General features: G+C 40.1%; 1 protein-coding gene across 3 annotated transcripts in view; it reads left to right on the top strand.

The window, feature by feature from the left end:
* Nucleotides 1–27,868, top strand: part of pde5ab (phosphodiesterase 5A, cGMP-specific, b) — a 94,345-nt gene that overhangs the window by 35,498 nt on the left and 30,979 nt on the right. For all 3 annotated transcript variants that reach the window (XM_074661784.1, XM_074699428.1, XM_074661783.1), the window contains exons 2-8: nucleotides 2,157–2,676; nucleotides 4,798–4,971; nucleotides 9,871–9,960; nucleotides 10,705–10,776; nucleotides 11,230–11,319; nucleotides 11,411–11,548; nucleotides 23,549–23,616. In XM_074661784.1, coding sequence (XP_074517885.1) covers nucleotides 2,157–2,676; nucleotides 4,798–4,971; nucleotides 9,871–9,960; nucleotides 10,705–10,776; nucleotides 11,230–11,319; nucleotides 11,411–11,548; nucleotides 23,549–23,616 — 1,152 coding nt within the window. The remainder of the gene's footprint in view (nucleotides 1–2,156; nucleotides 2,677–4,797; nucleotides 4,972–9,870; nucleotides 9,961–10,704; nucleotides 10,777–11,229; nucleotides 11,320–11,410; nucleotides 11,549–23,548; nucleotides 23,617–27,868) is intronic.

Below are 27,868 nucleotides of genomic sequence, written 5' to 3'. Positions count from 1 at the left end.
ATAAGCAGTCCATTCCAGACCCTGGTCCTGCTGTTTTTATTTGATTTATTTAGGGTATTTTCTGGGTCTTCTAATATATTCTTTATTTTATTCAATAACTAGTGTATTCTTATTTTAAATGTTAAAATTTCTGTTACCCATTGGTTAATGATAAATAGGTCAGTTTTCCCTCATACCTACTGTTGCTAATTACTGTTCTTTATTTGAATAATATCACTTAATCAAGCCTTTTCTAACATGACAGACATACTACAAAATAAGTAATAAAAGTATGTATGTTTAATGCTGATATCATATCGGATTAATATCGGTATCGGCCAATACTCAATGCTGCAGTATCGGTATCGTACCGGAAGTGAAATATCGGGACATCCCTATATATCCCTCCGGGATGGAACAAGTTGGGTCCCATCACAAGGTTTAGGGCAGAAATTACCCCTACAGCAGTGATTTTGTGCAGCAGAAGCCCAGGGCGCTCGCACCAAACACCCCCTCCCTGCTCCTCTGCCGGTTTCCTCTGCACTCAGACGGGACCAATTTTTACTTGACCAAAAACACAAATAAACGGACTCCCACCGAAAAAATCGGATATCGGTCTGCATTCACGCTTTATTTAGAGAATTTTCAGCGCGTTACATTCACACAAAAACACTGCTAAATAATACTCTAGTTCTCATCGTGTCGTACTAGAGAACTAGAGCCTTATTTAGTGGTGTTTTTGTGTGAAAGTAACGCGCTGAAAATTCTCTAAATAAAGCGTGAATGCAGACCGATATCAGACTTTTTCGGTGTGTTTTTGGTCAAGTAAAAATTGGCCCAGTCTGAGTGCAGAGGAAACCGGCAGGGAGCAGGGGTCTTTGGTGCGAGCGCTCTGGGCTTCTGCTGCACAAAATCACTGCTGTAGGGGTGATTTCTGCCCTAAACCTTGTGATAGGACCCAACTTGTTCCATCCCGGAGTATCACTTTAAATTTGACATCAATTTCTTTACCTGGGCTTATTGCGTATCAACACTACATGGGGTGCACACATCAACTCAGCCCTGCAGAGGGCGCTTATGTGACACAAAATTACCAGCCCCAGTGTAACACTCATATGAATACATCATGAACAGTATTTACACGACTAAGAAAGCAAAACACAGGCAGGAGATAATGAAATCAGACGCAAGCTGCAAGATGGCAACATATGTACTCACAAAGACATGATAAAACCAGTAGACTTTAAATTTAATATATCACTCAGTCTTTGTCTTAAGATCTATAAGCACAATATCAATTGATGTAGTTGTTTAATAGATTTAAAGTGGTGACAGCAGCGTCAGACAAAATGAGGAGTTTTCCTGTTGCAAGCTTGTCCATAGCCTCTGAAGCAATCTAACAAGAATGCTTATCAGACAAACAAGGATCCTTTTGACCTAGAACAGAAAGTTCAGGTGGATTCTGGGTTTTCAGAGTGTTTTGTACCAGGACACCACCTGAGCTCAGTCCTGTAATTCATGTGGGCTTCCTTCAAGTCTAATTTATGCTTTGAACCTGGACTGCAAGAAGGTATCAGGGGGGTTGTTGTGGGTATAAAGAAGTTCTCCTTCCTCTGATTAAGTTTGGATGGGTAATAGAAGATGAAGATCTATGCACTAGGATTGAATTTACTTCTACACACTCTTGATGTCTGAGTCCTGCTGTATCCCACTTTGTTCCATCTCTTCATGCTGTTGTTGTCCCAACAAGGGGGAGCCCTCACATAAATTTTTCAATCAGAAACTGGTGTTTGAACATTTTCAGACCAACAGAAAAGCAGGTTTGTTGATTGTTGTAACCGTGTCTGATTCAACCTGGTGGGGTTTGTTTCAGGGTTGTAAAATGTTCATATCAACAAGCAGAGAGCTTGTTTTTCTTGAAGAATCTGAGCTGAGTGGAAATGCTCCTCTCTGTCTGCCTCTGTGCACTCTTAGATTTCTATTCTGCTGTTGGAAATATACTCCCTTCTTACTGCCGTGAATGACTGTTTGTGCATGTATGAGTCTTCTTTCCCTCCATAATGTGGTCAGGTGTATCTGAGCTGCTAAGATGAGTGAACCCACAGTGTGTGGAACATTAACAGCTGTACAGTCAGTGTTCGAGCTGCTCTCTGAAACTGTTTCTGGTCCCTCCACAGGGAGATGGTGAATGCCTGGTTTGCTGAGCGCGTCCACTCCATCCAGCCATCCGCCTCCAAAGAAAATCCTTCACAGCAGCGGGCTCACCAGTCCTCCACGGACCCCACCTCTGCCTCCACCATCCTCCCACCCACACTCAGCCTCCTGGACAACCGCTGCCCGTCCCCCGCCACAGTCCCCAGCCCGGCCCCTGGCACCCCGACACGCAAGATCTCTGCATCAGAGTTTGACCGCCCTCTCAGACCCATTGTGGTCAAAGACGCGGAGGGCTCTCTGACGTTTCTCAGTGACGCTGACCGTGAGACTGTACCCCTGAGGGACTCAGTGATGGGGGAGGGAGGGGGAGCTAATGGGGATAGAAGCGGTGGTTCAAGAAGCGGCAGCGAGGGTGACCGCTGTGCCCGGCTCCTGGAGCTGGTGAAGGATGTGTCGAGTCATCTGGATGTGACAGCTCTCTGCCACAAGATCTTCCTGCACATCAACGAGCTCATCGATGCAGACCGCTACTCTCTATTCCTGGTAGGATGGGTTGAAAATCATAACAGTCTGAGCTAGTTTTGCTTGGAGCTTTGATGCACTCTTTAAAATGTTTGAATGAAGATGTTATACCTCACAACTAAAAAAAAAATGGCTTATCAACATTTAGGATCAAGAGGACCGTCTTTTTGCTTCATATTGATATATTAAGTTTTTCAAACTAAAAGAAAATTTGATTAAACCCTTTCAGAAATGTTTTCTATAAAATCCTTTACAACCCAAGCTCTAAGATTTTAAGTTAATCTTGACAAAAAACAGAATTTGATGGTTGGAAGATCATTTTTAGTCTTTGTTTAACTGAAAACAATGCAAAAACAACTTAAAATGTTGAGGGTGAAAACGTTCAATGAAATAAATGTGCTTTTTTTAATAATGATGTCAGCAACATGTTTCAAAACAGTTGGGACAAGAGGAACATTTTTGCCTTTTAGTTTCATCACCAACTCTTTTATCAGCACTGAAAATGTTTCTGAGCCCAGGAGAGCAGTTTTAGGAGAGGGTTCCTACAATAAGAACATTATCCACAACTGCCATTTCAGATATCTACGACATTTTGACTAGGTGAAATGATGTCACTTTTCACCATTCATGTGTATGGGGTTTTTTACGGATATCAGCAAATGAATTGTAGATATTTGTTATTCCAATTCAAGCTATCCCTAAAAACATTTTGACTGGAAAGGATTAGACTTGCAAATAACATTAATTCACTTCAATTCAAGATATCTACAAATTCCTTTTTGGATATCCAAAACTAAGTTTCAACTAGGCGAAATCAAATGTAGATAACTGTAAATAGAATTTTGACTAGTCAAAATGGAAATGAAGATACCTGAAAAAGGATTTAGGGATAGTCATAATGCAATTGTAGATATCTATAATCAAATTATTGATTTTTTGAAATGAGTTTTGATGACACACATTTGAAATTTGAGATATTGTTAATTCAATTTCAACTAGTCAAAATTGAATTGTATTTTACATTTCACCTTTCCAAATTGAATTCCAGATTTCTAGAATTAGGGATGGGTACTGAATCAGGTACTTTTGTAGGTACCAACCAAATTCTTTAAAAAGTACCAGGTACTGATTGATGTAAAATCAAAATGTATCATGTTTAGGTACCTAAATGCATCCTTGTGACTGTGAGGGAGTGGAAGAGTAGGCGATTATCCATGCTTGACATGAACACAGCACTGCAAGGTTATATATTGAAGAACACATATGTTAAATTGAAAAAAAAAACATTTTATTATCAAACAAATTGATATTTTTTACCACATAAACACAAAAGAGTACAGAAAATTGGTACCGTTGAGTACCGGTACCGATTGCCAGGTACTGGTCATCGGTACTGTATTGTTTCAAATGTGAAAGGTACCCATCCCTATCTTGAATTGAAATTCTAACTATCCAATATGTAATTACAACTAGTCAGAAATAGGTTGTTGTTATGTACAATGTTAGGTTCGGATTGTCAAACTCAGCTTTTGAATGTTAAAACGCCTTGACATATGTGCCGATATTGAGGGCTAAAAAAAGCTGTTATTCGATATATTGATCTATCACCATTACAAAAGCCAATATGTGACATATGAACATTGATAAACGCGTAATTTAATGATGGAGAAAATTCTTATGATGATACCCAAAATATAATTCAAGATGAAGAAGCAGAACGGTGCTAAATTAAAAGAAGGTATGCTGTTTGATGGTCTTCTATTACATAACGGTGGACATGCAAATTAGAGCTCCGAATGCCATGGATTGTTCTGATCCCCAGACCATCAGTGATGACCATCGTAATGTTTCTACAAACAACGTCAGATCAGCAAAGTTTTCCACTTCCCATCAGTAACATCTTATACTGGCTTGGGTCCAGAGAGCACAACCTAAAAAGGAAAAACAAATCCTCAAGTTTTTTTTAGGCGTTATGTTGTTCACAATACGTTTCTCCAGGATTAACAATGCGTTTTCATTAGATTATGTTTTCTGTCTTTTCTTTATAAGGAAAAGCTTTCTGTAAGATGAAAGAGACTAAAAATGTTTTATTTCTGTTTGTGCTGTGACCACATCTTGTAAACTTTGTCTTCATGGCCCCAGGTGTGTGAGGACAGCTCCAACAAGAAGTTCTTGGTCAGCCGCCTGTTTGACGTCGCAGAGGGCTCCACGGTGGAGGAGTCCTGCAGTAACTGCATCCGCCTGGAGTGGAACAAAGGCGTGGTGGGACATGTGGCCTCCACGGGACAGCCACTCAATATCAAGAAAGCTTATGAGGTAAGGATTACCCACAATCCCCTCCTGTTTCTTATCCTTTCAGAGGTTAGCGGTGATGCTGGTGAGGTCTGCTCTGAGGTGGTTTGTGCTGAGTCTGTGCTGAAACAGGCCACTGTCGCTCCGGGAACGTTAGATGCTTCTTGCTGACGGAGCACAGACTGTAAGGGGGGAGGAGAGTATCAAAGAAGGGCAAGTGGGTCAAAGTGCTCCTCTGGAGGGTTCGTCTTCACACACACTGACACACACTCTTCCTTCTGCCTCTCAGTGAGGAGCAGCAGAGTGTCTGGTTACACGTTGACCTCTGACGCTTTTCAATGTGGTGTCCTGCTGAGTGGTCAGGTTTCAGTCACTCTTTAACTTTAATCAGTGATCGAGCCAACGTGGTTTAAAGACAGCATCATCACTTATGTGGTTTAAATTGACCTTAAAAAGGGAGTGAGAGACTGCACTGACATGTCACGCTACCTCGCAGAAGAAGAGATTTAGTCTTCTTATCCTTAGGGTTACAGTTTCATTGTTAGCTGTAGATGTTTTGAGACCTTTCACACTGTTGTGAGGAACTTTTGGATTGTGCTGATTTTAGCGCCCCCTGTGGACAAAGGGATCCTTAATGTCTCTTGCCCTGTATATGTGACGTAGTGGTTTTGGACTAAAAAAATTAACATCCTGTTGTCTTTTAAAAGTCTAATATATCACTTACTGTGACTCTTTCGCACAGAGTTTATTCAGTGTGCGGTCATCCTTCTGTAAGGTAGAGGATTAGAGCGACTGAACTTCATTTTGGGGGGGTAAGGCTGTTAAAAAAAAGAAAATAAGTAGCATTTATATACTTTTTTTTCTGATATAAAAGTCAGAATTTTGCCTTTTAGCTTAAGATTATGAGAAAAAAAAACAGATATCTGAGAAAAATGCAGATATCTTACCGTAATCTCATAATTCAGAGATAAGATCTTAAATCTTTGGATTAAAGTCAGAATGCTAAGACATTAAGTCAAAATTGTGACGTCAGAGTCAGCTTTTAATACAGTCTACAGCAGTAATCATCTTTTTATGGTTCCTTTAACTTAAACACCCCTTCAAGCCTCTGTAGAAGGTTTCTTACTGTGCCATTCAGAGTATGTTTTAATTAAATCCAAAGTACGTCTCAGTTAATCACCTGTGACCTCTTTAAAGCCACTCTAAAGCTTCTTTATAAGTTAACTTTTAATAACTGTTTTCAGGCTCTCTTTCCCTTCTTTTGCAGACTCTTTTGGCAGATAACTGATGGGGGATTATATAACCAATAATCTTAAATTAAATGATTTGTAGCTAGGCTGCATGAATGTACGAACAAACAAGCCTCAGCTATCGTCCTTTTTTCCTCTGATTGATGATGTGTTCATGAAATGCAGAGCGTTCAGTCAAAACCAAACTGGTGACAGTTCTTGTTTCAGTGGTTTAAAAATAACACACATAATGAGAAAGCTTCAAGACTGATTATGAAGCTTCGTCTTTAAACTCCAGAGACCAGAAAGCAGCTCCATCAGCGTCTGACATCATGTGTTTCTGCAAGCGTGTGTGTGTGTGTGTGTGCGTGTGCGTGTGGCAGAGAGAGAAACATTTCCTGCTCTGTACCTTGTGTACCTCCGGTTGCCTGCCAACCAGGAGATGATGATGATGATGATGATGATGAAGGTAATGATGATGATTGGGAGGGAGGGAGGGAGCAGGATGTGTGATGGGAGGCAGGGTGATGGTAAAGAACAAGAGGGGCTGATGGGAGTGTCAAGCTGTGTCCGATAAGGCCTGGGGGAGTGTGTGTGTGTGTGTGTGTGTGTGTGTGTGTGTGTGTGTGTGTGTGTGTGTGTGTGTGTGTGTGTGTGTGTGTGCGTTCTTGTGTATGTGTGTATGTTCTTAGGCACCGGTGTGTGTGTGTGTGTGTGTGTCTTTGTTTATGCTTGTGTGTGTGTTAGTGTGTTTGTGTATGTTTTTCAGCACAGGAATATGTGTGTGTGTGTGTGTGTGTGTGTGTGTGTGTGTGTGTGTGTGTGTGTGTGTGTGTGTGTGTGTGTGTGTGTGTGTGTGTGTGTGTGTGTTTGTGTTTGTGTGTGTATGTACGTTTTTCAGCACAGGTGTGTAAGTGTGTGTGTGTGTGTGTAAGTGTGTGGGTTTTTAAGCACAGGTGTGTGTGTGTGTGTGTGTGTGTGTGTGTGTGTGTGTGTGTGTTTGTGTTTGTGTGTGTATGTACGTTTTTCAGCACAGGTGTGTAAGTGTGTGTGTGTGTGTGTAAGTGTGTGGGTTTTTAAGCACAGGTGTGTGTGTGTGTTTGTATCTTTTTGTCATTGTGTGTGTGTGTGTGTGTGTGTGTGTGTGTGTGTGTGTGTGTGTGTGTGTGTGTGTGTGTGTGTTTAAGCACAGATGTGTGCATGTGTGTGTCTTTGTTTGTGTGCAAGTGTGTGTGTGTGTGTGTGTGTGTGTGTGCATATGTTTTTGAGCATGTGCGTATGTGTGTGTGCATGCGTGTCTGTGCGTGTGTGTTTTTGTTTGTGTGTGTGTGTTTTCACTTTTTTCTGGGTACAGGAAGAAAATAAGGATGAGTTTCAATTACAGCTGAGTGTTTATGCATGTGTGTGTGTGTGTGTGTGTGTGTGTGTGTGTGTGTGTGTGTGTGTGTGTGTGTACATGTGTGTGTGTGCTGCAGAACCTGATACTGCAGCCAGGAAGTCCATCTGCGTCATCTGAGGGACTCCCCGGCTCTCTGATTGGATCTTTTATTCCCCATTAGTGTGTTCAGGATTACATTGATTCCAGCAGCATGATGAGGAACACACACCCCCCTGCCTGCTCTGGTTAGTGCAGCCCTCTCTGAGCTGGGCTGACTGTCCAGAAACAGCCTGGGCCAAACCAATCCTCACAGAGCCAGGGGGGTGAAGCCTGAGCTGTGCTGCATCCAAAACACAATCTTTAGAGAAAAGTCTGCTGGACGTATCCATCAGGCTTTGAGTTTTGTTTGGATTCCAGCTGATCCTGGCACATATTTCTTGGATTTCATAAGGTTGTTATGTGTTTTAACTTTGTGGGCAGATAATGTTCTTGCTCTGGACAGAGTTTTGCTGAGGTAAAAGTATGTTTTGGCTTGTGTCAGATGAAGGTCTGCTTCTAAGAAGTCTGTCAAAGATATTTAAATCTATTTTATTTATTTTAAAGCTGTTAATTTGAAATGTTTCAACATGGGTTGTGGGTGGCTGTAGCTTTGTTAATATTTGTTATAGCCACCGTAATACGTAACATTTTATAAACTTCTGATCTTTTTCTTAATCTTTCTGGGCATTTTGGACACCTAGTCCAGAAAAATTGCGACTGATTTATTAAAAAAAATCAACTCAGCTTTCAGTTTAAGAAATAAATTACTAAAGAAGGAAGATCTCCATCTGACTTGCTGTAATGATGAAGTCATTACATAGGATCTCCTAAGTGGCCCCAAGCACCAGGATCTGTCCATAGCGCCGCCTTTGGCCAGTCAGAGGGAAGGGAGACAACAACTACAACAAACCAAACACCAGTGAGAGAATATTAAGGATTTTTTCTTAAGCAGAAGTCACATAAAGATCCTACAGGAACACCAGAGGGACAAAATAAAGACTAAAACAGGGAAATGATCTTTTATTTTTTCTTTAAGCCTTATATGAAGCTTTCACGTGGTTGATGCCAAGATGAGGTTCATTTGACTGCTTTAGATTCACGGTTTTGTTAGTTTGACACAAAAAAGAAAAAGGATGGCACAGTGCAAGCAAACTTTATACATACAGGAACCAGATTCAGTGTTGGAGTCATTTTTTGACCAATGAGCAATGATGATCGAGTTGCAAGAGGGTAAAATTATTTTTCTTCCAAAAATAAGAATCAAATGGATGAATTTTACAGAGCAGAAAGGAGGGAGTGCAGGAAGCAGAGTGTTTTATAGATAGAAGGATAAATCAGTGAGGATGGTCGTGCAACTAGGAAGTAACTAGCATCTATGCTTTAACCTATGAGCATTATGTAAGAATTGGAAGAGATAAATCTATGAAGATAAATGTTTCCTAAACTGGTCCCATTTTCACTAAGTCAATCATACTCTGAGTACATGACTAGACTGAAAGAATATCTGCTGAAGGTCAGTGTGCTGTTTCACTGCATTAACAACAGGTCCTTATGCATTCAAGCTGCTGTGTATTATTCTGTCACAGTCTGTTCTGTGTTAACAGAAAGAGCAGATCAGAAAAGAGGAATAAAAAAAGAGAAACAACAAAGACCCCTTCAGTAATCCAACAGAGTGTTTCTGTAGCAGAAACACAAAGAGCCATTTCATCATACCAGATATGTTTTGTTTAGAGTAGAGAGAGCGGTGCAATGCTCCCTGTCAGGGTTTATACACACACACACTCACACACGCATGTATAGTCCCCTTGAGCTTGGAGGATGCCAGCGGACAGAGAGAAGCCGAGTGTTTCAAAGGTCAGCTGGTCCAGCAGGAGAGTATTCCTCTAAACAAAAACATCTCTCCGCCCACCAGCAGCAGTCCTTAAAGCCTGCAGGAGCCTCTTCTCCCTCTGTTTGCCTCCTTCTGATTCACACAGCGCTGACAAACTGTGTATGTAAGGATTTTGTTTGGGAAAGGAGGAATTCTGTGTTACATAAAGCCTGCAGCTGTATGGGCGCAGCTATAACTGAATGTCACTTTCTTTATGTGGAGAACTCCTGGTTTCCTTGACTCAGTTTGTGGTTACACTAAATTTTGGGGTTGATGACGTTCTCTCGAAGTTTCTGCACTTGAGTGGTCAGCAACAAGCTTTCAGACAAAGATAACAGGACCAACTATGAGGCACTTTTTATTCCTGTAAAGCTGGTTTTAAGTCTGATCATGTTTTTCTCCACCAGGACCCGAGGTTCAACGCTGAGATCGATCAGATCACAGGTTATAAAACCCAGAGCATCCTCTGCCTTCCCATCAAGAACCACAAAGACGAGGTGACATAACACACTCTTGAGCTGTTCATACCATTTTCAGCCTTTCAGCCTGCACACATTAGAGATGAGGTAGCAATGGTTTAAAAGCCATCTAGAGTTCTTTAGTGTTCCTGTAAATAAAGTTCTTCATCCATAATATGGATTTTACTGGACTGAAGTCTTGTTAGATGACATGTAAGAGGGAAAAAACATGCATTAGATGCCTCTAGTTATTTTTACACTCTTAATGAGAGAGGACAGGACAGTGGATAGAGAAGGAAATGGACTGAGAGTGGGTAGTGATGTAGGAAAGAGGCTTAGGGTTGGACTCAAACCTAGGCACCTACCTGATACAAGCCTGAGCAAAGATGCTTGAGCCTGTAAAGAAGTATTTGTGAGACCATGACATTAAATGCAATTATATTAGATTTAAACCTAATTAAACATTCCCCTCCACCTCTGATGAGCTAACCTTAACCAATCTCTGACAGATATATTGCTTGATGCTGATTTGCTGGTATGAAAAAACACAGTATTTTATTAGAATACTTTACATATTGAGAGGCTTGTTAGAGCCTGGTTTGTAACAACTACTTAAAATGTAATAAAAAGGAAAAAGGGTTAATAAAATCTGAAATGCAATAACCAATCGACAATGTGACAGCTGATTAAAAAATAAAAGACCAGAAGAATCAGATATTAATTCAAGATTTGATGATACTTTTGATTCACTTTGTTGTTTTTCTCTCATCTTTTCTGTCTCAGGTGGTTGGAGTCGCTCAGGCCATTAATAAAAAATGTGGGGAGGAAGGTGCCTTCACTGACCAGGATGAAAAGGTGAATCCAAAGCCGTCACTGCAGCAACAGAAACCTAAAGCCTGGTTTATGCTTTTGTGTCAGATCTATTCAACCGTGTATGCTTTTGGTCTGTGTGGCTGATGCTCATGCACTTCCTCAAAAATGTTCCCATGCATCAAAAGAGCCCACAGGCCTTGTGATTGGCCTTCTGGGTGCACCCTGTCTTCTCTGACGTCTCCTCTCAAATGTATCTGAATTCTGAAACATGGGGATGGTCTTTGACAAATCTGCTCTTCTCTGAAACCTCACATTAGTCTCTGAAACCTCAGCTCTCTCTGTAAACAGGATGTGGACTTCCTCGTATCATAAAGCGTCTTCTTTCTGCTCCATCCTCACTGATTTATCCTTCTTTCCATCAAACACTCTGCTTCCTGCAGTCCCTCTTTTCTGCTCTCTCTTAACGTTTTTCTCGTCTCTGTGATTCTCCTCCAGGATTTCTCCGCCTATCTGGCATTTTCAGGCATCGTCCTTCACAATGCTCAGCTCTACGAGACGTCACAGCTGGAGAACAGACGCAATCAGGTGGGTGTAAATGTGCTTCTGAAGGTGTTTGCATGCACACAGCTCTGATTGTGTGTGTGTGTGTTTACTATATATGTGTGTGTGTGTGCAGGTGCTTCTGGACCTGGCCAGTCTGATCTTCGAGGAGCAGCAGTGTCTGGAGGTTTTACTGAGGAGGATCGCAGGAACCATCCTGTCCTTTATGCAGGCTCAGGCCTGCACCGTCTTCATCTCCAACGAAGACTCCATGGTCAGTGCACAAACACATGCACACACACAAACGTGTTAACACACTCACACACAAGTTCACGCTTGTCTGGTGCACAAAATCATCTGCTAACAGACTGATCTGGCTTTCTGACTGACCAGGCACATGTTTCAGGTATCAATCTAGGACGTATCTCAGGAGGCAGAGGAGAAAGCCTTCTCACTCTTTTAGAAAAATAACCCACTCTTCTGAATAAAAGCAGTAAGTCAAGCTGCACCAACTGATCCTCATGAACAAATTAGTAAATTACCGTCATGTCATGCATGATTTTCAGGCTGTGGCTTCTCTTCAAATACATAATTAACAGAGTCTTAACAAGCGTCAGGGTGTAAGCAGCTTTAATACAACCAAAGAATCACTCAGCTGGGGATAATTAACCTCTATCTGTGGTGTTAGCTGAGAAGCATGCACGTGTTTGTGCAGCTTAAAGTTAGAAAAAGATAGTGTTGTTGGAGAAGACACACCACTCTGTTATTTTAACATTTGACAAATACATTTCACTAATAATACTTTTTTTTTTTTTACTAAAATGGGTGTAATGTTGTGATTTCACCAAAAGATGATGTGGACAGTCTCCCTAAATGTGGCTAATAGATCAAAGTTTTAAAAAATGAAGTAGCAGGGACAAAGAGGCAGGAATGTAATCTTAACATATGTGGACTCTGGGTCTTACGGGGTTAAAGAGACTTTGAGGATTTGCTAAGTAATTTAAAAAGTCTCACTTAGATATAGAGGGATTATTTGTTCATCAACAACGGCGGATGTGCGCACAACTTGGGTGCAGAAGCACTGCGGAGTATAATGGTTCGTCAACCGATGAGGAGGAGTTAACCACCAAAAAACACATTTTTTAATTCCACGTCATCAGTTTGATGGATGGCGAAATGCTCCCAGGTTGGTGAAATAGCAGTGAGTGGACAGAAGAGATCAGCAAGTGGACAGATATTAGGTGGGCAAATGTTTTTAGCAGAGAAATTTTGTGCGTACCCAGAGAGGAAACACAACTCTCACTTGATGCTCATGACTGTATTATCGGTCAACACTTATCAGACTGTGACAGACCAGGATGTAAACATCGTTTCATAATATTCCTTAATTTTACTTTGGTTATAAAATCTGTTTAATTACACACATGTAGACGTTGCTGGTGTATCAGTGTAAAGTGTGACCCCGTTAACTGGTGACTCTTGTCCGTTAATCACGGCAGAAAGTCACCAGTTGGCATAGTTGTTATTAACGCCAAAACACTGGTTGCGCTGTAACGGTTGAAACTTGACAGAAGTTGCCTCTATTGTGTAGTATTGTTTTTGACAGCTGTCCACAAAAAGTACATTTTGATTCTTCTAATAGGTTGAATTTAGAGTTTAAAAAACGCTAACTCGTCTGAATGAATGGAGCTAAATGCTGCTTCTATGGTCGAGATGCTGACTGACACAGCCCATCTTTATGATAACGTAGACTGATAATCCCTCTATATGCCTGATCGTTCATCCACAATTTAAAATGAGATTACCAGCACCAAAATAGGTTATTTCTAAATGCTATTTTACTACTACAGGACTAATTTTGCGGCACGTCAAAGTCTCTATGACAACACCATTCCAGCTGAGTTAAGCAGTGAAAAGAGAGATTTTTGTTTGTTTCTGATGAGAATATTTCCTTGGATTAAGTTTGTGGTAGTGGTGGAAACTGGGGCTGGACTAGCAAAAAGAAAAAGGACAGAAGAGCAGAAGAAAGCTAAACAGGAGAGTGATATAGCCCGAGCTAAAGGCTAAGACACAAGCTAAAGGCTAACACGGGGGCTAAACTGTTTGTGATAATATTCATTCCAACCCACAGTCAGCAGTTATTCTGCAGTGGTCTGTTCAAACTTGAGAGTCTATCAGTAAAATGAAGAGTGAGGTTAAGTTAGCTCTGATTAGTGAGATTGCAGTTGGTAGATGAGCACAATTTGTTCTTATGTTTTTTTTGGAACTTAATTTTTATTAACTATTTTAACACATATATTCACATACACAAATATCATTTAGGAGATGCTTTCACACTTAACAACAATAATACAGACAATACACAAAATCATTTTTACATTTTCCATATTATTCCTTAGTTGTTGTTGCTTTTTTGTTTTTTAGCACAATTTGTTTTTGTATCTGGACAGACAAAGATTCTCCTCTCTGTCTGTCAGACACAGAGATGTGCATAAATATGAATGATTTGGCAGCGCTAACAAAGACAAAGTGAGCATCTCGGTGCGTACACCATTCTCCACAGAGCAGCAGGGGGATCAGACTGTCAGGACTAAATGAGAAAAAAGACGAATGCAACAACATGGAGAGTGACGAAAGACAGGGTGAATCCACTGACTGATGATGATGATGATGAAGAAGATGTTAGCGAACACAACCAGAGTGATGATATGTTTAGGTTATCTAAACAATCAAAATTTCAGTGTTGAGCATAGTCAGCATGTTGTCTGACATTTAAAGTGGATTATTTTTATTCAAAATCATTTCTTTTCAAGTGAATGAAGCAAAGAAGATTTATTATTTTTAGGGCTGGGCAACGATTAAAACTTTTAATTGTAATTAATCGCATGATTTCCCTGATTAATCATAATTTATCGCATTGTGAAAGTGCCATAACATCTGTCATGCAAACACTAAATCACTACTTGTTATACAGTAATAGTTAAATCACATATTTAGTGCAAATCAAATTTACAAAATGTAAATACAAAGTTAAAGCTTATTGCCACTGTCAGGGCATTAAAGTGATACTCAGGGATGGAACAAGTTGGGTCCTATCACAAGGTTTAGGGCAGAAATTACCCCTACAGCAGTGTTTTTGTGCAGCAGAAGCCCAGAGCGCTCGCACCAAACACCCCCTCCCTGCTCCTCTGCCGGTTTCCTCTGCACTCAGACGGGGCCAATTTTTTACTTGACCAAAAACACATATAAACGGACTCCCACCGAAAAACTCTGATATCGGTCTACAGTCACGCTTTATTTAGAGAATTTTCCGCGCGTTACTTTCACACAAAAACACCGTAAATAAGGCTCTAGTTCTCATCACGTCTCTTCGTCCTGGCAGACTACCTGCGTTTGTTTGTATCTGGCACGCGGTGTGCGCGGACTGATGCACTAAGCGGGGAGCGCTTCTAAGTTCCGTGGCGTTGCCCCTCTTGTCCATGCCTGTTTTGGTTACTCATCGTGATTTTCCGCCAATTTCATTTTCGGTTCCACAGCGGTCAGCAACAGACATTTACAAAATAAAAGCATGTGAGCAACATGCACTAATGCGTGATAAAATATTCAACGGCGTTAATAGATTGACGGGTTAACGCGAAAATAACGCGTTAACTTGCCCAGCACTAATTATTTTGCTAATGTGTACATTATTTTTTGAATGGTAGATATTGTAGGATAAACAGATTAGTTGTGCAGGTATGTTTCACCATTAAGTCTCAAGGTAAAGTGAGTTGCACATAATTAGATATACTTTAAATTCAACAAGCGAAAACGACAAAAAAGAAATAAAATTAAAAACACAAGGTTGTCTGTATGTAAATGATTTGAATTTTTTTTAAGGGTCGTCATGATTATTATTTAGACTATTTTCTACTTAAATTACAAAAGTGAAATGATTAGCAGCTCTGTTTTCTTATGTTTTTTAGAACAGTCATACTTGAATTATTTTGATCATGAATATATTGAAACATGTTCTTTGAGGTGTAAATTTACAATACTTGTTGATTTAGATTTTAGCTTAAGAGAAAACATTAAGTGAATCTGGAATTATATAAACACTTAAATGTGTTATTATGAACATTAAGCACTTCAGAATATCATCTAAAATCAAAACAGAAAAAAAGCACACCATATCTTAGATTCACATCCTTTTTCTTGTCTTCTTATGTGCGTCGTCTTTAAAGCAGAACATTTAATCTCAAAGGGAACATTGTCATGTTAAAGAAGCAGCTTCTTGAAAAGCTGTACACTGAGGCCTTGTTTATTGAAAATGAAATAGTCAACATTATAAACAGTCAGCAGCTTCAGGAGTGAAATCCATTATTCTAGTCAGGTCTTGGATGATGTGTAGAAAGTTTAGTTTTATAAAAGTGTGAGAACGCAGAGGGGCTGGCTGTGTTTTTATATGAATAAGCTCTAGAGTCTCTTTCACCTCATTCACACACACACACTCTCTCTGGCACACACACACACCGGAGCATAGTTAGAGTCCTCGGTGGGCATTAACATTTGTTTTGGCTTGTCTTCCTCCTCCTCTGGGCGTTCAGTAGCTGAAAAAACACACACTGACACACTTCACACTCACTGACAGAAAACAAACACACACTCAGGAAAAGGCAGCAAATTAACTGTCACACACCCGGGGAGATTGATGGAGCAGCCTGGATTTGGTTTCACCACAACTCCATCGGAGGGAGGTTTCTACAAGTCAGAGAAAAACTACATTAAAAAAATAGATTCAGCTGTTATTTTGATCCAGAGATGAGAAGATGTTTTAATAGAATTGTGCCATTCTGTACTTCAAGAACATGACACTAAAAAATACCCCCTTATTTTTTTTTCTTAAAAAGGCCCAAACTTGAATTACTCATATTTCATTTTGTGTCATGTCATGAATTAACTCCACAATCAGCTCATAAGTTGTCCCTCTCCATCCAGTCCATCATATGAGCTTTATCAGGATGAGAGTGCACACTGCAGCTCTGCAGAGGGTGGTGATGCTAACAGCTCATCTCAACCATCAAATGCAAAACAAGAGCAAACTGCACCCACCAGAGCTGAATCTGTTGGTGTGTTTGCACTTAATAGAATAAACATATCTTTAAGGACAAATGATGTCTCGTGAATTTCCTCTTTATGTAACACAGGAAGTCAAAATGTGGTCAGGATTCTCCCAGTTTTGACCTTACTTCTTTCTTTGAATATATGTTTTCTTCCTCTACACGTAAAGCCTGCACAGTTTTATCACAATGAAAGCCCCAAAAAGAACCTCTCTGTGTCAGTCTGTGCTTTTCTGTATTTATGGAGCCAGTGCAGTGGGAGTTTGCAGCGGTCAGCTTGACGACAGCGGGTCATAATTTAGCTCCACAAACAGCTGAACCCCGAGAGGAAGGTGGTGATTGAGGGTCGTTTAGAGAGGAGAAAATGATGCTTAATGAGACTTTACGCCCAGAAAACGAAGAGTTCCTCTGTGAGGAGAGCAGAAATCTTAGATCCATGACTGAATCATTCCACTGAAATCTTTTCTACTGAAGGAAATTTCACATTTTTCTTACTAGTTTTAGGAGCTTCCTCTCGGTCTATTCAGAAATTTGCTTATTCCCACTGTGAATCTGTTAAATGTGTTCACAGAAAATTGCAGTGCAGTGTCTGTTTTTTAATTGCTGTGACCTCGACTACACCCACCAAGTTTTTTCATTTTTATATTTAGACAAGATATTTGTTAAACCTTGTTAAACCTTGTTTTTAAATTATTTTTTCTTGTCCTTATCTTTGAGTTTACACTATGATATTGCATTGAGCCTCAGCATGTCATTTTTGTCTCAATTAGTCAGAATATCTTAATATTCATCAAAAAAACCCCAGATGGAATAAGTTAAATTAGTTCTCTCACTACTTGTTCAGTGGACTGTGAGAGTGTGCGGGTGAATGAAACTGGGGCCTCTAGAAAACAGTGTGACAAAAAAAGTGCTAAAACAGTAACCCAGTCCATGGTTTTAAATATGAGATAATGCTTATTTCAAGATGAGACAACTTGTATCAGGAAACACAATTCTCTATTACTGATTTTTACATAAAATTTTCTTGCTGCCTGGGCAGATAATTTGGCTAGTTTTGGGAAATGTTATCAGCAGATTTAGTGTTTTTATCTTGTATTTAGGCTCCTCTTTTTGCAGTGTACAGTCATGTCTGTTTTTAATGCAGTGACTTCCACTACAGAGTCTTGTGACTGATATTGATGTTATGTTCTTTAGATGATGAAATCTGCTAGTTTGTTCTCATCGTGCTCTGAGGAACATTATTCTCAAACTATTGAATTTTTCCTCACACTGTCTCTCACACTCACTCACACAAAAGAGTAAAAAGTTAGCATCGCATACAACTTGTCCAGCGATTCCTTGTCTTTGTTCAAACTCCCTTGAACCTGTTGCACAAATTTGAAATGAGCATACATTTTTAACTAAACAAAAACATTTTTCAACTTAGACATTTGACAGTGCCATTTACTATTGTACGGTTTTGAATCCAAAATATCCCCGTCACAGGTGCAGCTATTGAAGCAGTTGTGCAGCCACAGTCTGCACAGTAGAGACAGTGAGGGATTCTGGGAGAATCCAAGTGGAGCAGGACAAAAATATAAATAAATGAATATTTTTTCTTTTGAGAGTCCAATTACTTCTAGACTCTACCTCCCGACATATTTTACAATCCCCGAAAAAAATGCATAAGAACGGCAGCTGTCAATCGTCAATAAACATTACTTGAAGCCTTTTTTTTAACCTCTTATAACCAATGAAAATGAAACTTTTCAGAAAAAAGAGGACTTAAATACAAAGCAGCCAAATGATATCTTAAAACTACCACAAAAATTGGCCGTGAGAAACATTTCTACGAAATTTATCAATTTTTCAAAGTTTGACCACAGCCCATCTGGAATGATTGGAAAGCCTGATTTTTTAAACTAAACTGCAGCCAGCCACCAGGGGGAGCCGTTTTTGTGTCGACCTAATTTCGGGCCGAGCAAGAGGACGTCCATTTTTTTTTTTACAGTCTATGGAAAAAAATGTGTGAAATGAAAAGGTTTTGGTGCTTCTTTATTTTTTAGAAATACATCCTACAAACACAAAAAAAGATGTTTCAACATCCCTACAATTCACAATTTAGAATGTACAAATTACTAACAGGTCTGCTGTCTTGACTGTCAAACCACTGTAAATACTTTAGCTAATACTACATTGTTATTGTCAGAAAGCGTCTACTTTGATGCATTTTATTCCCCATTAAACGCCTGATGTGTTTCTGCTTGGTGAGCATGCTGTAGCATTAACTTTTGACATTTAGGAAGTCAGTCTTCATGTTTGACTTGGTCACATCAGTGTTCAGACATAAAGATGCCTTATTTCTCGCACCGAGTCCGAGTCGGTGTCATAATTCGCTCCTCTGAGCTGACGGCTCACATTACCAAGTGTCAAGCTATTCCAAATATTGGTTTCACAAAGTATCAGCTACACGGCCAATCCAACTTTCAATATTTGTGTTAAGATCTGAGTTAACAGGACAGGGAATGTGAGGCCGTTGAAGTGGTCTGTATTCAGTTACAAAACATTTGTGTTTGACTTTGCCTGGCTTTTATTAGAAGCAGGTTAGACCCACTCAGCTGTCAGCTCAGGTCTGAACAGGCCATGAAAGACGCTTTCATACGAGTCCACCAGCAGCGAGTACAACCTGATGGATTAAAAATACTGTCAGTGTTCTGGAGCACTAAGAAAACCTCCAATAAACTTGTAACTTGTGTAATGTCTTTTATTTCGGTATGGTAAAAAATATTTACTGCATGTAGAAAAATCCATATAGGCTCTGCACCAGCCTGCTTTATAGACCATGTGTGTGCGTGTCCCTCATATAACCTCCGGGTTGCCAGACCAGCTGTCTCCCTTTCTCCCTCCATCTTGGCCTTACCAAACATTTACTCTGAGATTAGGAGCTTTTACTGTCCATATCAGGCAGACAGGGCTCTGTACACAGGTGTCAGTGTTTGCTGCCTGTAGTTTCTCAAGCGGACCCATGGATCTGTTAGTTGGAGCATAACCTCTCCTGGAGAGTCTGCAGGAAGTCTATAAACAAGACTGCTTGTCTCTCACACTGAACTGCACCAACAATACCTCAAACAGCTCAAGATGGTGGCCTGTGTTTACTCACTGTGTGTCTCTGCGGGGTACCACATCAGCTGACAAACACTGCATGTGTTTGCATGTTGTATTTCTGCCAGTGTGTGTACATGAGTGTGTGTGTGTGTTTTAACGCTACATGATAGGATCTGACATCTGGCTCACTGCTGGGAGTATTTTGTTCTCTGCGAGTCTCCCAGAAGACAAAATTCTTGAATTGGCCACAGGTGTGTGTGTTTAAGTGTGTGTGCATGTTGTACCAACTTCTACTCTTGTGAAACCACCTGCTGTGTTCTGTTCTCTCTCTCTGTTTCTACCTTTCTTTAAAAGACAGCCTGTCGTCTCTCTCTTTCTCTTTTATACTGACAGTTCCTTTATTATGTTTCATTTTTATGTTCAAGCAGATGTAAACAAACAAGTTATTATCACACCAAGATGAGAATTGTTTCAGAACAAGTGCAAATTTAATTTGTGCAAAGAGATTCACCCACATGCGATGCAAAGATGCTCATGGACATAAAGTGACCTCGAAAGAGGACAGAAATTGTTATTGTCAAGTTTTCAAACAGGATAAGAATTTCATGTGCTTTTGTTTTTGGGATTTGTAAAAGGGGGAGGAAGAAAAGGGAAATGGTGCACCTGTGATCATGGGATATAACAGTGGTGCCCAAGGTGGGAATCAGGACCCTCTGGGGGCCTTGAAACACTGATAAAGGGGTCACAAAATGCTTACCAGATTAAAAATTATTTATTCTTAGCGTTGCAAAATTCCAGGAATTTTTAAAAATTAACAGGAATTTTAGGGAATTTATATTAACTGCATTTACTAGGTATAAATATTAAACATTTGGTTTGATCTAAATGATTATAATTTAATTTTCTGGGATTTTTTCCTAACTGAGTCGACTGTCTTCAATATAGCCATCAATATCTGTGGTCGTTAGCCTCTAAACATTATTCACTTTTTGATTAGCATTTTTTAGTTTAACTTAAATGTGTCCATTACTGAAAGTTAAATCATACCATCGAACATATTTAAATTAGTACGATCTTCAAAAAATACATTGACAGGGCTTCTAGACTCCAGGTCCAGAAATGTGGTCTCAATGAAAATTTTTCAGGCTGGTGAAGTAGTGATTGATGGTGAACAAATGTGCTTGGAAATGTTTGCACATGTCATTCATATTAACGACTGAATTTGAATTCAATCATGTTGATTGAACCAAGATCACTTTTAAAAACCTCATTCTTGATAGGAAAAAAAACAACAAATTCTCAGAAATTTCTTGAAAATTCAATTTAAGATGATAAAACCCTGAATATTTCCAGTATTCCTGAGGTAAAACCCTGATGGAAATTTTCAGGAAGCTGCCCTGAAATTTAACAGACATTTTCTTCCCCTTTGCAACTCTATTCTTTGTTGCATATTTCATCTGTTTTAGTAACAAGTTGTAAATAAAAAATAGAGGTTAAACTGTTGATAAACCCATGTAAACAGAAAAATGTTTGATCTCTTCTCCACATGTCTTTGTTGAAGGGACTTAATGAGGATAGTGAAATTATTAGTGGAGGTAGATGGATTTAGGGCAGACAGCAACATATGCACTTAGAACAGGTAGTCTCATTTTGTAATAATCAGATAAATTAAGTATCTCAGGACTTTTTTTTTGTTTTTTGGTCGGCCTGTAGTTGAATTCCCACTGCAGTAGGTCGCCGATCTCTGGCACTGCTCTTTTAGGATTTGTGGGCTGAAAAGTTGGAAACCCCTGGGATATGGAATTGAATTGTGGAGATAATCCAACTCTGGTATAGCAATCTCTTTCTTGGAGTTAAATTTTCTTTAAGGTTAGTTTAGTTTTCTAGTCTAACAAAGCATGAAAATGTACTTTTACCTGAAGTGGAGCAATCCTCTCTCAAAGTCTTATGATGACTAGCTTGAACGGCCACTTCTAAGCATGTCTTTTTCAGAGCGGTCAGAGAAAGTGTTAGCATGGCAGAAACTATTCTGTGAGAGTAAAGAAGGACGTGAAACAGCCATGGTCCCTGCGGCTGGGCTGGCGCCTGGTGAAACGGAAGTATTCAACTTCATATAGACCCACAGACTGCAGAAGAGACTCAGCAGATAAAAAAATAAATAAATAAATAAAGTTAGCTGATAGGTGCTAAGAGATTACCAGACAAAGTACACATTGGTATTGTCAGGAGAACCCAGGGAGAACAAGGAGGAGGACTCAAATGCAGATGAAACAAAAAATTTTAACTAAACTCAAAAACTCTGACAAAAGAAACAAAATAAACAAAATCAATAGTACTAGAAACTCGCAGAACAAAACCAAGAGACACAGGAAACACAGGGCACGAGGTACTACATACAGCGACAGCCACAATGAACCAACAGAGAACAAAGGAAACACAGAGACTTTATACACAGGAGATTGATCAACACAGGTGTGAAACAAGACACAGGGGAAACACATGAGGAGCAATCAGAAAGGAGGGAAACACAAAGAGAACTAAACCAAACACAGGTAAACTCAAGACAGAGTCTAAATTCATTAAAGACATCAAAAACACTAGAGATAACCACAAAAGATATACATACATACATACATGCCAAGAACCAAATCAAAACCACAAGGAACACAAACTAAGGACAAAAACAGGAAACACAGGACACTTAAGAATAACTAAGATTAACACAGGTGACACAGAAACACAGGACAAGAACGGAATTACAAAGAAACACAAGAAGACAAACACAAGAAAACCCAGAAATACACAAACCAAAAAACCCAAACCATCACAGTTATTCTGTAAATGTTTCTCCTATACTGACTAAACACAAGTGGTCAGGGTTATTAGAAACCAGTGATGTCAGGAGACAGGAGCTGTTTTTGAAACGGTGCTACCTGCTACACATCACTTACAAATGTTTTAAATGCAGTATGTGCATTAGGCAAGCCTTCAAATGTTCCTTTAATAAACTCTCTGGCAGATGCACGCCTTGGAAAGAGACATGTCTTTACGAAAGTGGGTGATAGTGCTCTTAGGAAACAGTCTTCACCCCAGAAAAACACGACTGATTATGAACACAGTTGTCAATGTAAAAACAATTGAGACTTTTATTTATCAGAGTAAGAAAACAGAAAGAAATAGCTCACATCTGTACAGTCTTAGATATGTATTTTCCTGTTTTTTTCTCTGCTCTGGCTTCTTTCTAACCCATAGATCATTGTGTGTGTTGTGTTATGGCGTCAGGCTCATCATTTTATACGACCAGATTGTGTGAGATTAATGTATCTGACACTGACGCTCAGAACTTGATGTAAAAACTCTCTCAGCCGTGACCACTGAACCCTTCTTCTTTTCTTTTCTTGACTTGAGCTCAGACAAGTCAGATTTATTTCAATATTCCAACAGTTGGGAAAAAAACTCCATTATCTTGTGTCATCCTGTAATAAACTTTGCAGCCTGCCAGAGACCCCAATAAAAGTCAAAACACTGTCAGGTTCCTTTTCTGTTTAAAACAGCTTTATTGCTCTCACCTCAAAACATGGAGGGGAGCGGATTCAACAGACTGAAGGTGTGTGTGTGTGTGTGTGTGTGTGTGTGTGTGTGTGTGTGTGTGTGTGTGTGTGTGTGTGTGTGTGTGTGTGTGTGTGCGCGTGCATGGACATTTTCCAAAACTAAGGAGCCTCGTCCGTCTCTAACATCCTGTCCCCACCTCTTAAAAATGGAAAAAGATCCTTTGTGAGGGGTCGGGAGTGCAGGATGAGAGAAAACAAAGCCGTATAAGGCAGAGAAGGAGAAATAAACTATTTTCTGACAAAAGATCAGTGCTCCTGTACGAATATGGTCCGGATACTGGATTTTGCTTTAATACTTTAATTTGAGGGAATGAGGAAGCTGACATAGACCTGTAACTGACACTAAATGAATAACCTGTGTGCACCTGTATTTAGTTTCCTGGTCTTCATTCTTGATTTCAAGGACATGCCAACTCCTTCCAATAACCACGCCAGTCTGAAATACACTTGTGAAAATAAACCTCTTTATTCTTATTGCAGAACTCCTTCTCCAGTGTCTTTCACATGGAATACGAGGAGCTGGGTGAAGTCCCAGACGCCCCCAAAAGGTAAGGCGATCACTCCAAGCTGAAGCCTGTTATTAAACCAGGTTTTCTGCAGCTCTTTCTCTCAGTTATCAGCACTACTTTTCCTCCCAGTACCTCTAAATCTCCCCCCTCAGAGGTCTCTCGATTTCTCTTTCTTAGCAGGAAGATGCACAAGCTTTTGTTTTAGTCATCTAGAGAGGAAGGTGCAGAAATCGAGGGATGTAAAGCGTGTTTCTGCGGTAGAGGAAGTCTCATTGTTCTCATTCAGTCACTTTGAACAGAAAGAGAAAGGACACAACAGAACAGCTCTGTCTAACTCTCCTGGGTTTGCCGAGCTGATTCGCTGCCTCCTGGGATCTCTTTGAGGTAATCCTCCGTCTTCACCTGCCAGTTTCTTCGACATCTGATCGCCGGCTCTGGCTCAAAGCTCTTGTTCTCATTAGCTGGGCTGATTTTGGCGGGATGAGCTGCTTTTGGGGTCGCTTTGACAGCTCTTCAATCACAATCTGTTTATCATTCTGAAGTGGGCCCTTTTATGGTCTGGATGCAGCACAAGAATGGTGGTTTTGAAGGCCAGCGTGCAGGATGATTGTATGTGACAGCCAGCTTGTATGTAAAGTAGAGAAGCAGTTAATCTACAGGGGACTTAAAGCCAGAAAAATGTGCGTTTATTTTTCCTAACATGTTATTTTTGAAGAAAGTAATAATAGAAACATTTGGATTCCCACTATGGTAGCATGACTGTTTTCTCATCATCATCATTTTCCACAACGTGCATACAAGAGGGCCAGAAAGGCAAAGTCCTGCAAGGTTTGACCTCCTAGGCTTGCTGTGCTCAACAAGTTCATTAACATCACAGTCACCACTCCTTTTCCTGTTCCTGCCCGAGAAAATTAATCTCATTGACACCAATTACCATTTTCAGAGTAAAAACAGATTAAGGATGGAATTTATGTCATGAAAGAGATTGCAAAGACACAACAGGCGGTGAAAGAACCAAACGACTGAAGGATTTACAGTGAATCTGAGCAGCAGGTCAGGATCAGGGGTGAGGGATTGGAGGAAGCTACAGCTGCAGACATCAGCTCCTGCTCCAGCCAGGAGGACTGAATAAGCTGTAATCTGATTTGAGACGCAATGAGATAGAAATCCCCTCGTCTCCAGGGTGGCCTGGCCTCCCCGGTTGCTACGCAGCGTCTAAAATTCAATCGTAATCTAAGGCGAAGCAGCAGAATATGACTGAGTGTGTGTACAGCTGTGTGGATTTGATTTAATTTACCAGAATAACGTCCCAAGTTGTTTATTTTAAATGCTATCAGTATGGGCTACATGAAATAACAGATATGTTTCAGTTTGATATATCAGTAAAACAGGCGGAGTGTCTTTACAGTGAATGATGTGTGGAGGTATCCTGAGAGAGGATTTGGTTTTAGAGACCCAGAGGCCTGGTGTTTAACTGTGTTTGAGCATGAATGAACGGATGATGAACCCTGCTGGTAGGATCAGAAGTCATTCAGTGGGGCGGCTTTGGGCTAAAACGAAAGCTAATGTAGCTTGTGTTGTTCTGGGTGTCACTGCAGATGGGGTTAATGTCAGCTGAAGTAGATAGAGTTTTAATCATCACTGTTTGCTTTGGCAGAAATGGCTTTTACTTTCTCGGTAGAGACCAAAGGGCTCTGTTCAATCACTCTTTATCCTTAATATTTGCTTTGATTTTACACATATTATGACTTACTTATTGTCTTCTGGTATTAGCAGCAGCTTGAGACTAATACTTAGATTTAGGAGGCACAATATTTTTCATGTCTGTTGCTGTTTATGTTGAGTACAAATGTGCAATTCAAATTTTTAGGATGGGGTTTTCCCATTTATATAACGTTCTGCACCTGCCTCGATTTCATGAAATGACATAGCCAATCATTTGCAGTTGTGCCTTTGGCTAATGCTATGGCCAAATGGGCCATTAAATAACAGTGCATTAAGACTAATGGTTTGATTTGTGTAATGACTGGACATGCATAAGCATATTGGCAGCAATAAACAAGCAGTGACTGTGTGACTGAGGAAAGATTAAAGGTGTATTCACACCTGTCGCTTGTTCGCTTTGTTTGTTTGTGTTCACAAGGCACAAGTGTCTTGCAGTCCAAAGCTGTAAACAAATGCCATGTGCAGTTGATTTTTTCTCTAATTGGTCAGAAATCATACCCAGAAGGTGGGGAGTTTCCTTATCTTCATTCATTCATTCATTCATTCATTCATGTTCTTACCCACCATGGAGCATCAACAACGTGTGTGGCTAGTTTGCATTATAGCGTTTATCTGGCTCATGTTCCAGTGTGCGCTATATGAACAACATGAGCAATTTTTTTCAATGAGGCATTTTATTTACTTGCTGTTCAACGTGAGCCCACGACTCATTTTTTCTGTTCTTCAGGCTTCTCTACTTCTTCCTCTGCCATTGTTGATTCTTCTACTTATTCTTCTTCTATAGTTTTGACTGTGCAGTTGTCAACCGGGCTCTTTACTGCCCCCATCACTACGGTGTGAGACACAGTTATGAGTCAGTTGTGTCGGTTGCTGGGGCGTTTGTGTTCTCACTATAAAGGAACCACCACAGGGCTCGAATGGAAGAGAACCAAGACCACCTATTTTTGGCAATCACGCTTGTTTTGTCCCGCATCCGAGCGTGATTACTGTGTTCACATATGCCTACCGTTTCGGGACAACTGCCCCAAACGATCCAGGTGTGAATACACCCTAAGAAAAAACAAGTTTTCAGTGGAAGAAGTAAATATTCTATTATAAGACAGAATCAACGAACAACTGTTACCAGCGAGCCAATCGTCAAACATAAACAAAGAGAAAGGGAACGTTTGGTTAAAGATCTTGAACACAGTAAACACATGTAAGGTTTCAGAGCGCACAGTAGAAAACACTTGAAATAAAAGCAGCTTTGAGAACAAACATATATACCCCCAGTAACTCCATGAATAACTCTACAAGCAGTTTTTGAACTCCAACACTTCATCACATTCAACTCGGAAGGACCCAGATCCTTAAAAGTGAAGAGCCAAGCAAACCTGTATCTAAAAAAAGAATGTTGTGTTTCCTAAATTTTCATGGGCTACAGCTGAGCCCAAAAAGCAGACTGGAAACAGGGAGGAGAACAGGTGTAAAGTTTGTTGAGGGCAAACAGATAAAATTGGCAAAAAATCCAGGCAAAACTCTTTGAATAAGAGCTGGACTCGGCCAGTTAACTGACAAACTGTTTGTGGCACAACAATCATGTCAGTGCAGGGTTCCTGTAGGTGGTGGTGATTGGATGATGGCTGGCAGGGGTGTTGAGGTGTGCAGAGAGTGAAGGAGACAGAGCAGATAGGAAAAACACACCAGACACTCTTGTCACACTAGAAGCATGAACAAAAACACACACTTACAGGCACACAGGGTCATAGTGGAGGGACTGTGACACCAGTTGTGAAAAACAAGCCAGTGATGAGGTTTATTTGTGCAGCTCCTCTAGTATAAAGCTCAGGAAGCCAATTGACATGCTTATTTAAATGCCCAAATTAAGAGCAGAATAAACATGTTCACAGCCTGGGGAATTACTTTATTCATACACACAGTGCAGGCGATAAATTCTTTTATAACTCACCTTTAAAAGATATAAGAAAAAAGAGTTATGCATAGATTTGCATTGTTGAAGGTGTTGTTAAATCAACAGAAAATTGGGCAGGATATCACTGTTTATCAAAAGGCCTCGACACTACCTTCAACTACACGCATTTTTTTACATTGTATGATTTGCCAAGAGTAAGTGTACTGTGCTTAAATGTATTGGTTTTGTTTAGAAAAAAAAGAGCTGCCAAAGGAGAAAATATATTTAAGTTGATTGGATCGTTAAAAACATGCAACATTGCCAAGAGTTGACAGCCTTGTTTTAAAGGTAGGGTCTGCAGTAATTTTTGTTGTTAGCGAACACAAATTCAAACTAGACTCCTCCTCCTTGGCTCAGTGCCAGCGCCAGCCCACTGCCTCCATCCGTGACAATATGAACACACTCACTAGCCCAGCAACCACCTGCAGCATCACGTTTCTACACGTGCACCTGACTTGGCATGTTAGCACAAGCTAATCTCTGAGTTCTTGACACATATCTGCTCAGTAGAAAGCCAACTGGCATCACTCTTCATCCCAAGCTGCTCTCCAAGTTCCCAAAAGTGAGTGAAAATTTAGCCAAGCGTCACCCTCATTTAGGAAAAAGCTTTATCTG

Source organism: Halichoeres trimaculatus, unplaced genomic scaffold (genome assembly GCF_033239565.1).
Source record: "Halichoeres trimaculatus isolate MK-OKI-2021-1 unplaced genomic scaffold, fHalTri1.1 fHalTri1_scaffold_22, whole genome shotgun sequence".
Taxonomy (NCBI): domain Eukaryota; kingdom Metazoa; phylum Chordata; class Actinopteri; order Labriformes; family Labridae; genus Halichoeres; species Halichoeres trimaculatus.
This window is presented reverse-complemented; position numbering and strand designations above follow the sequence as displayed.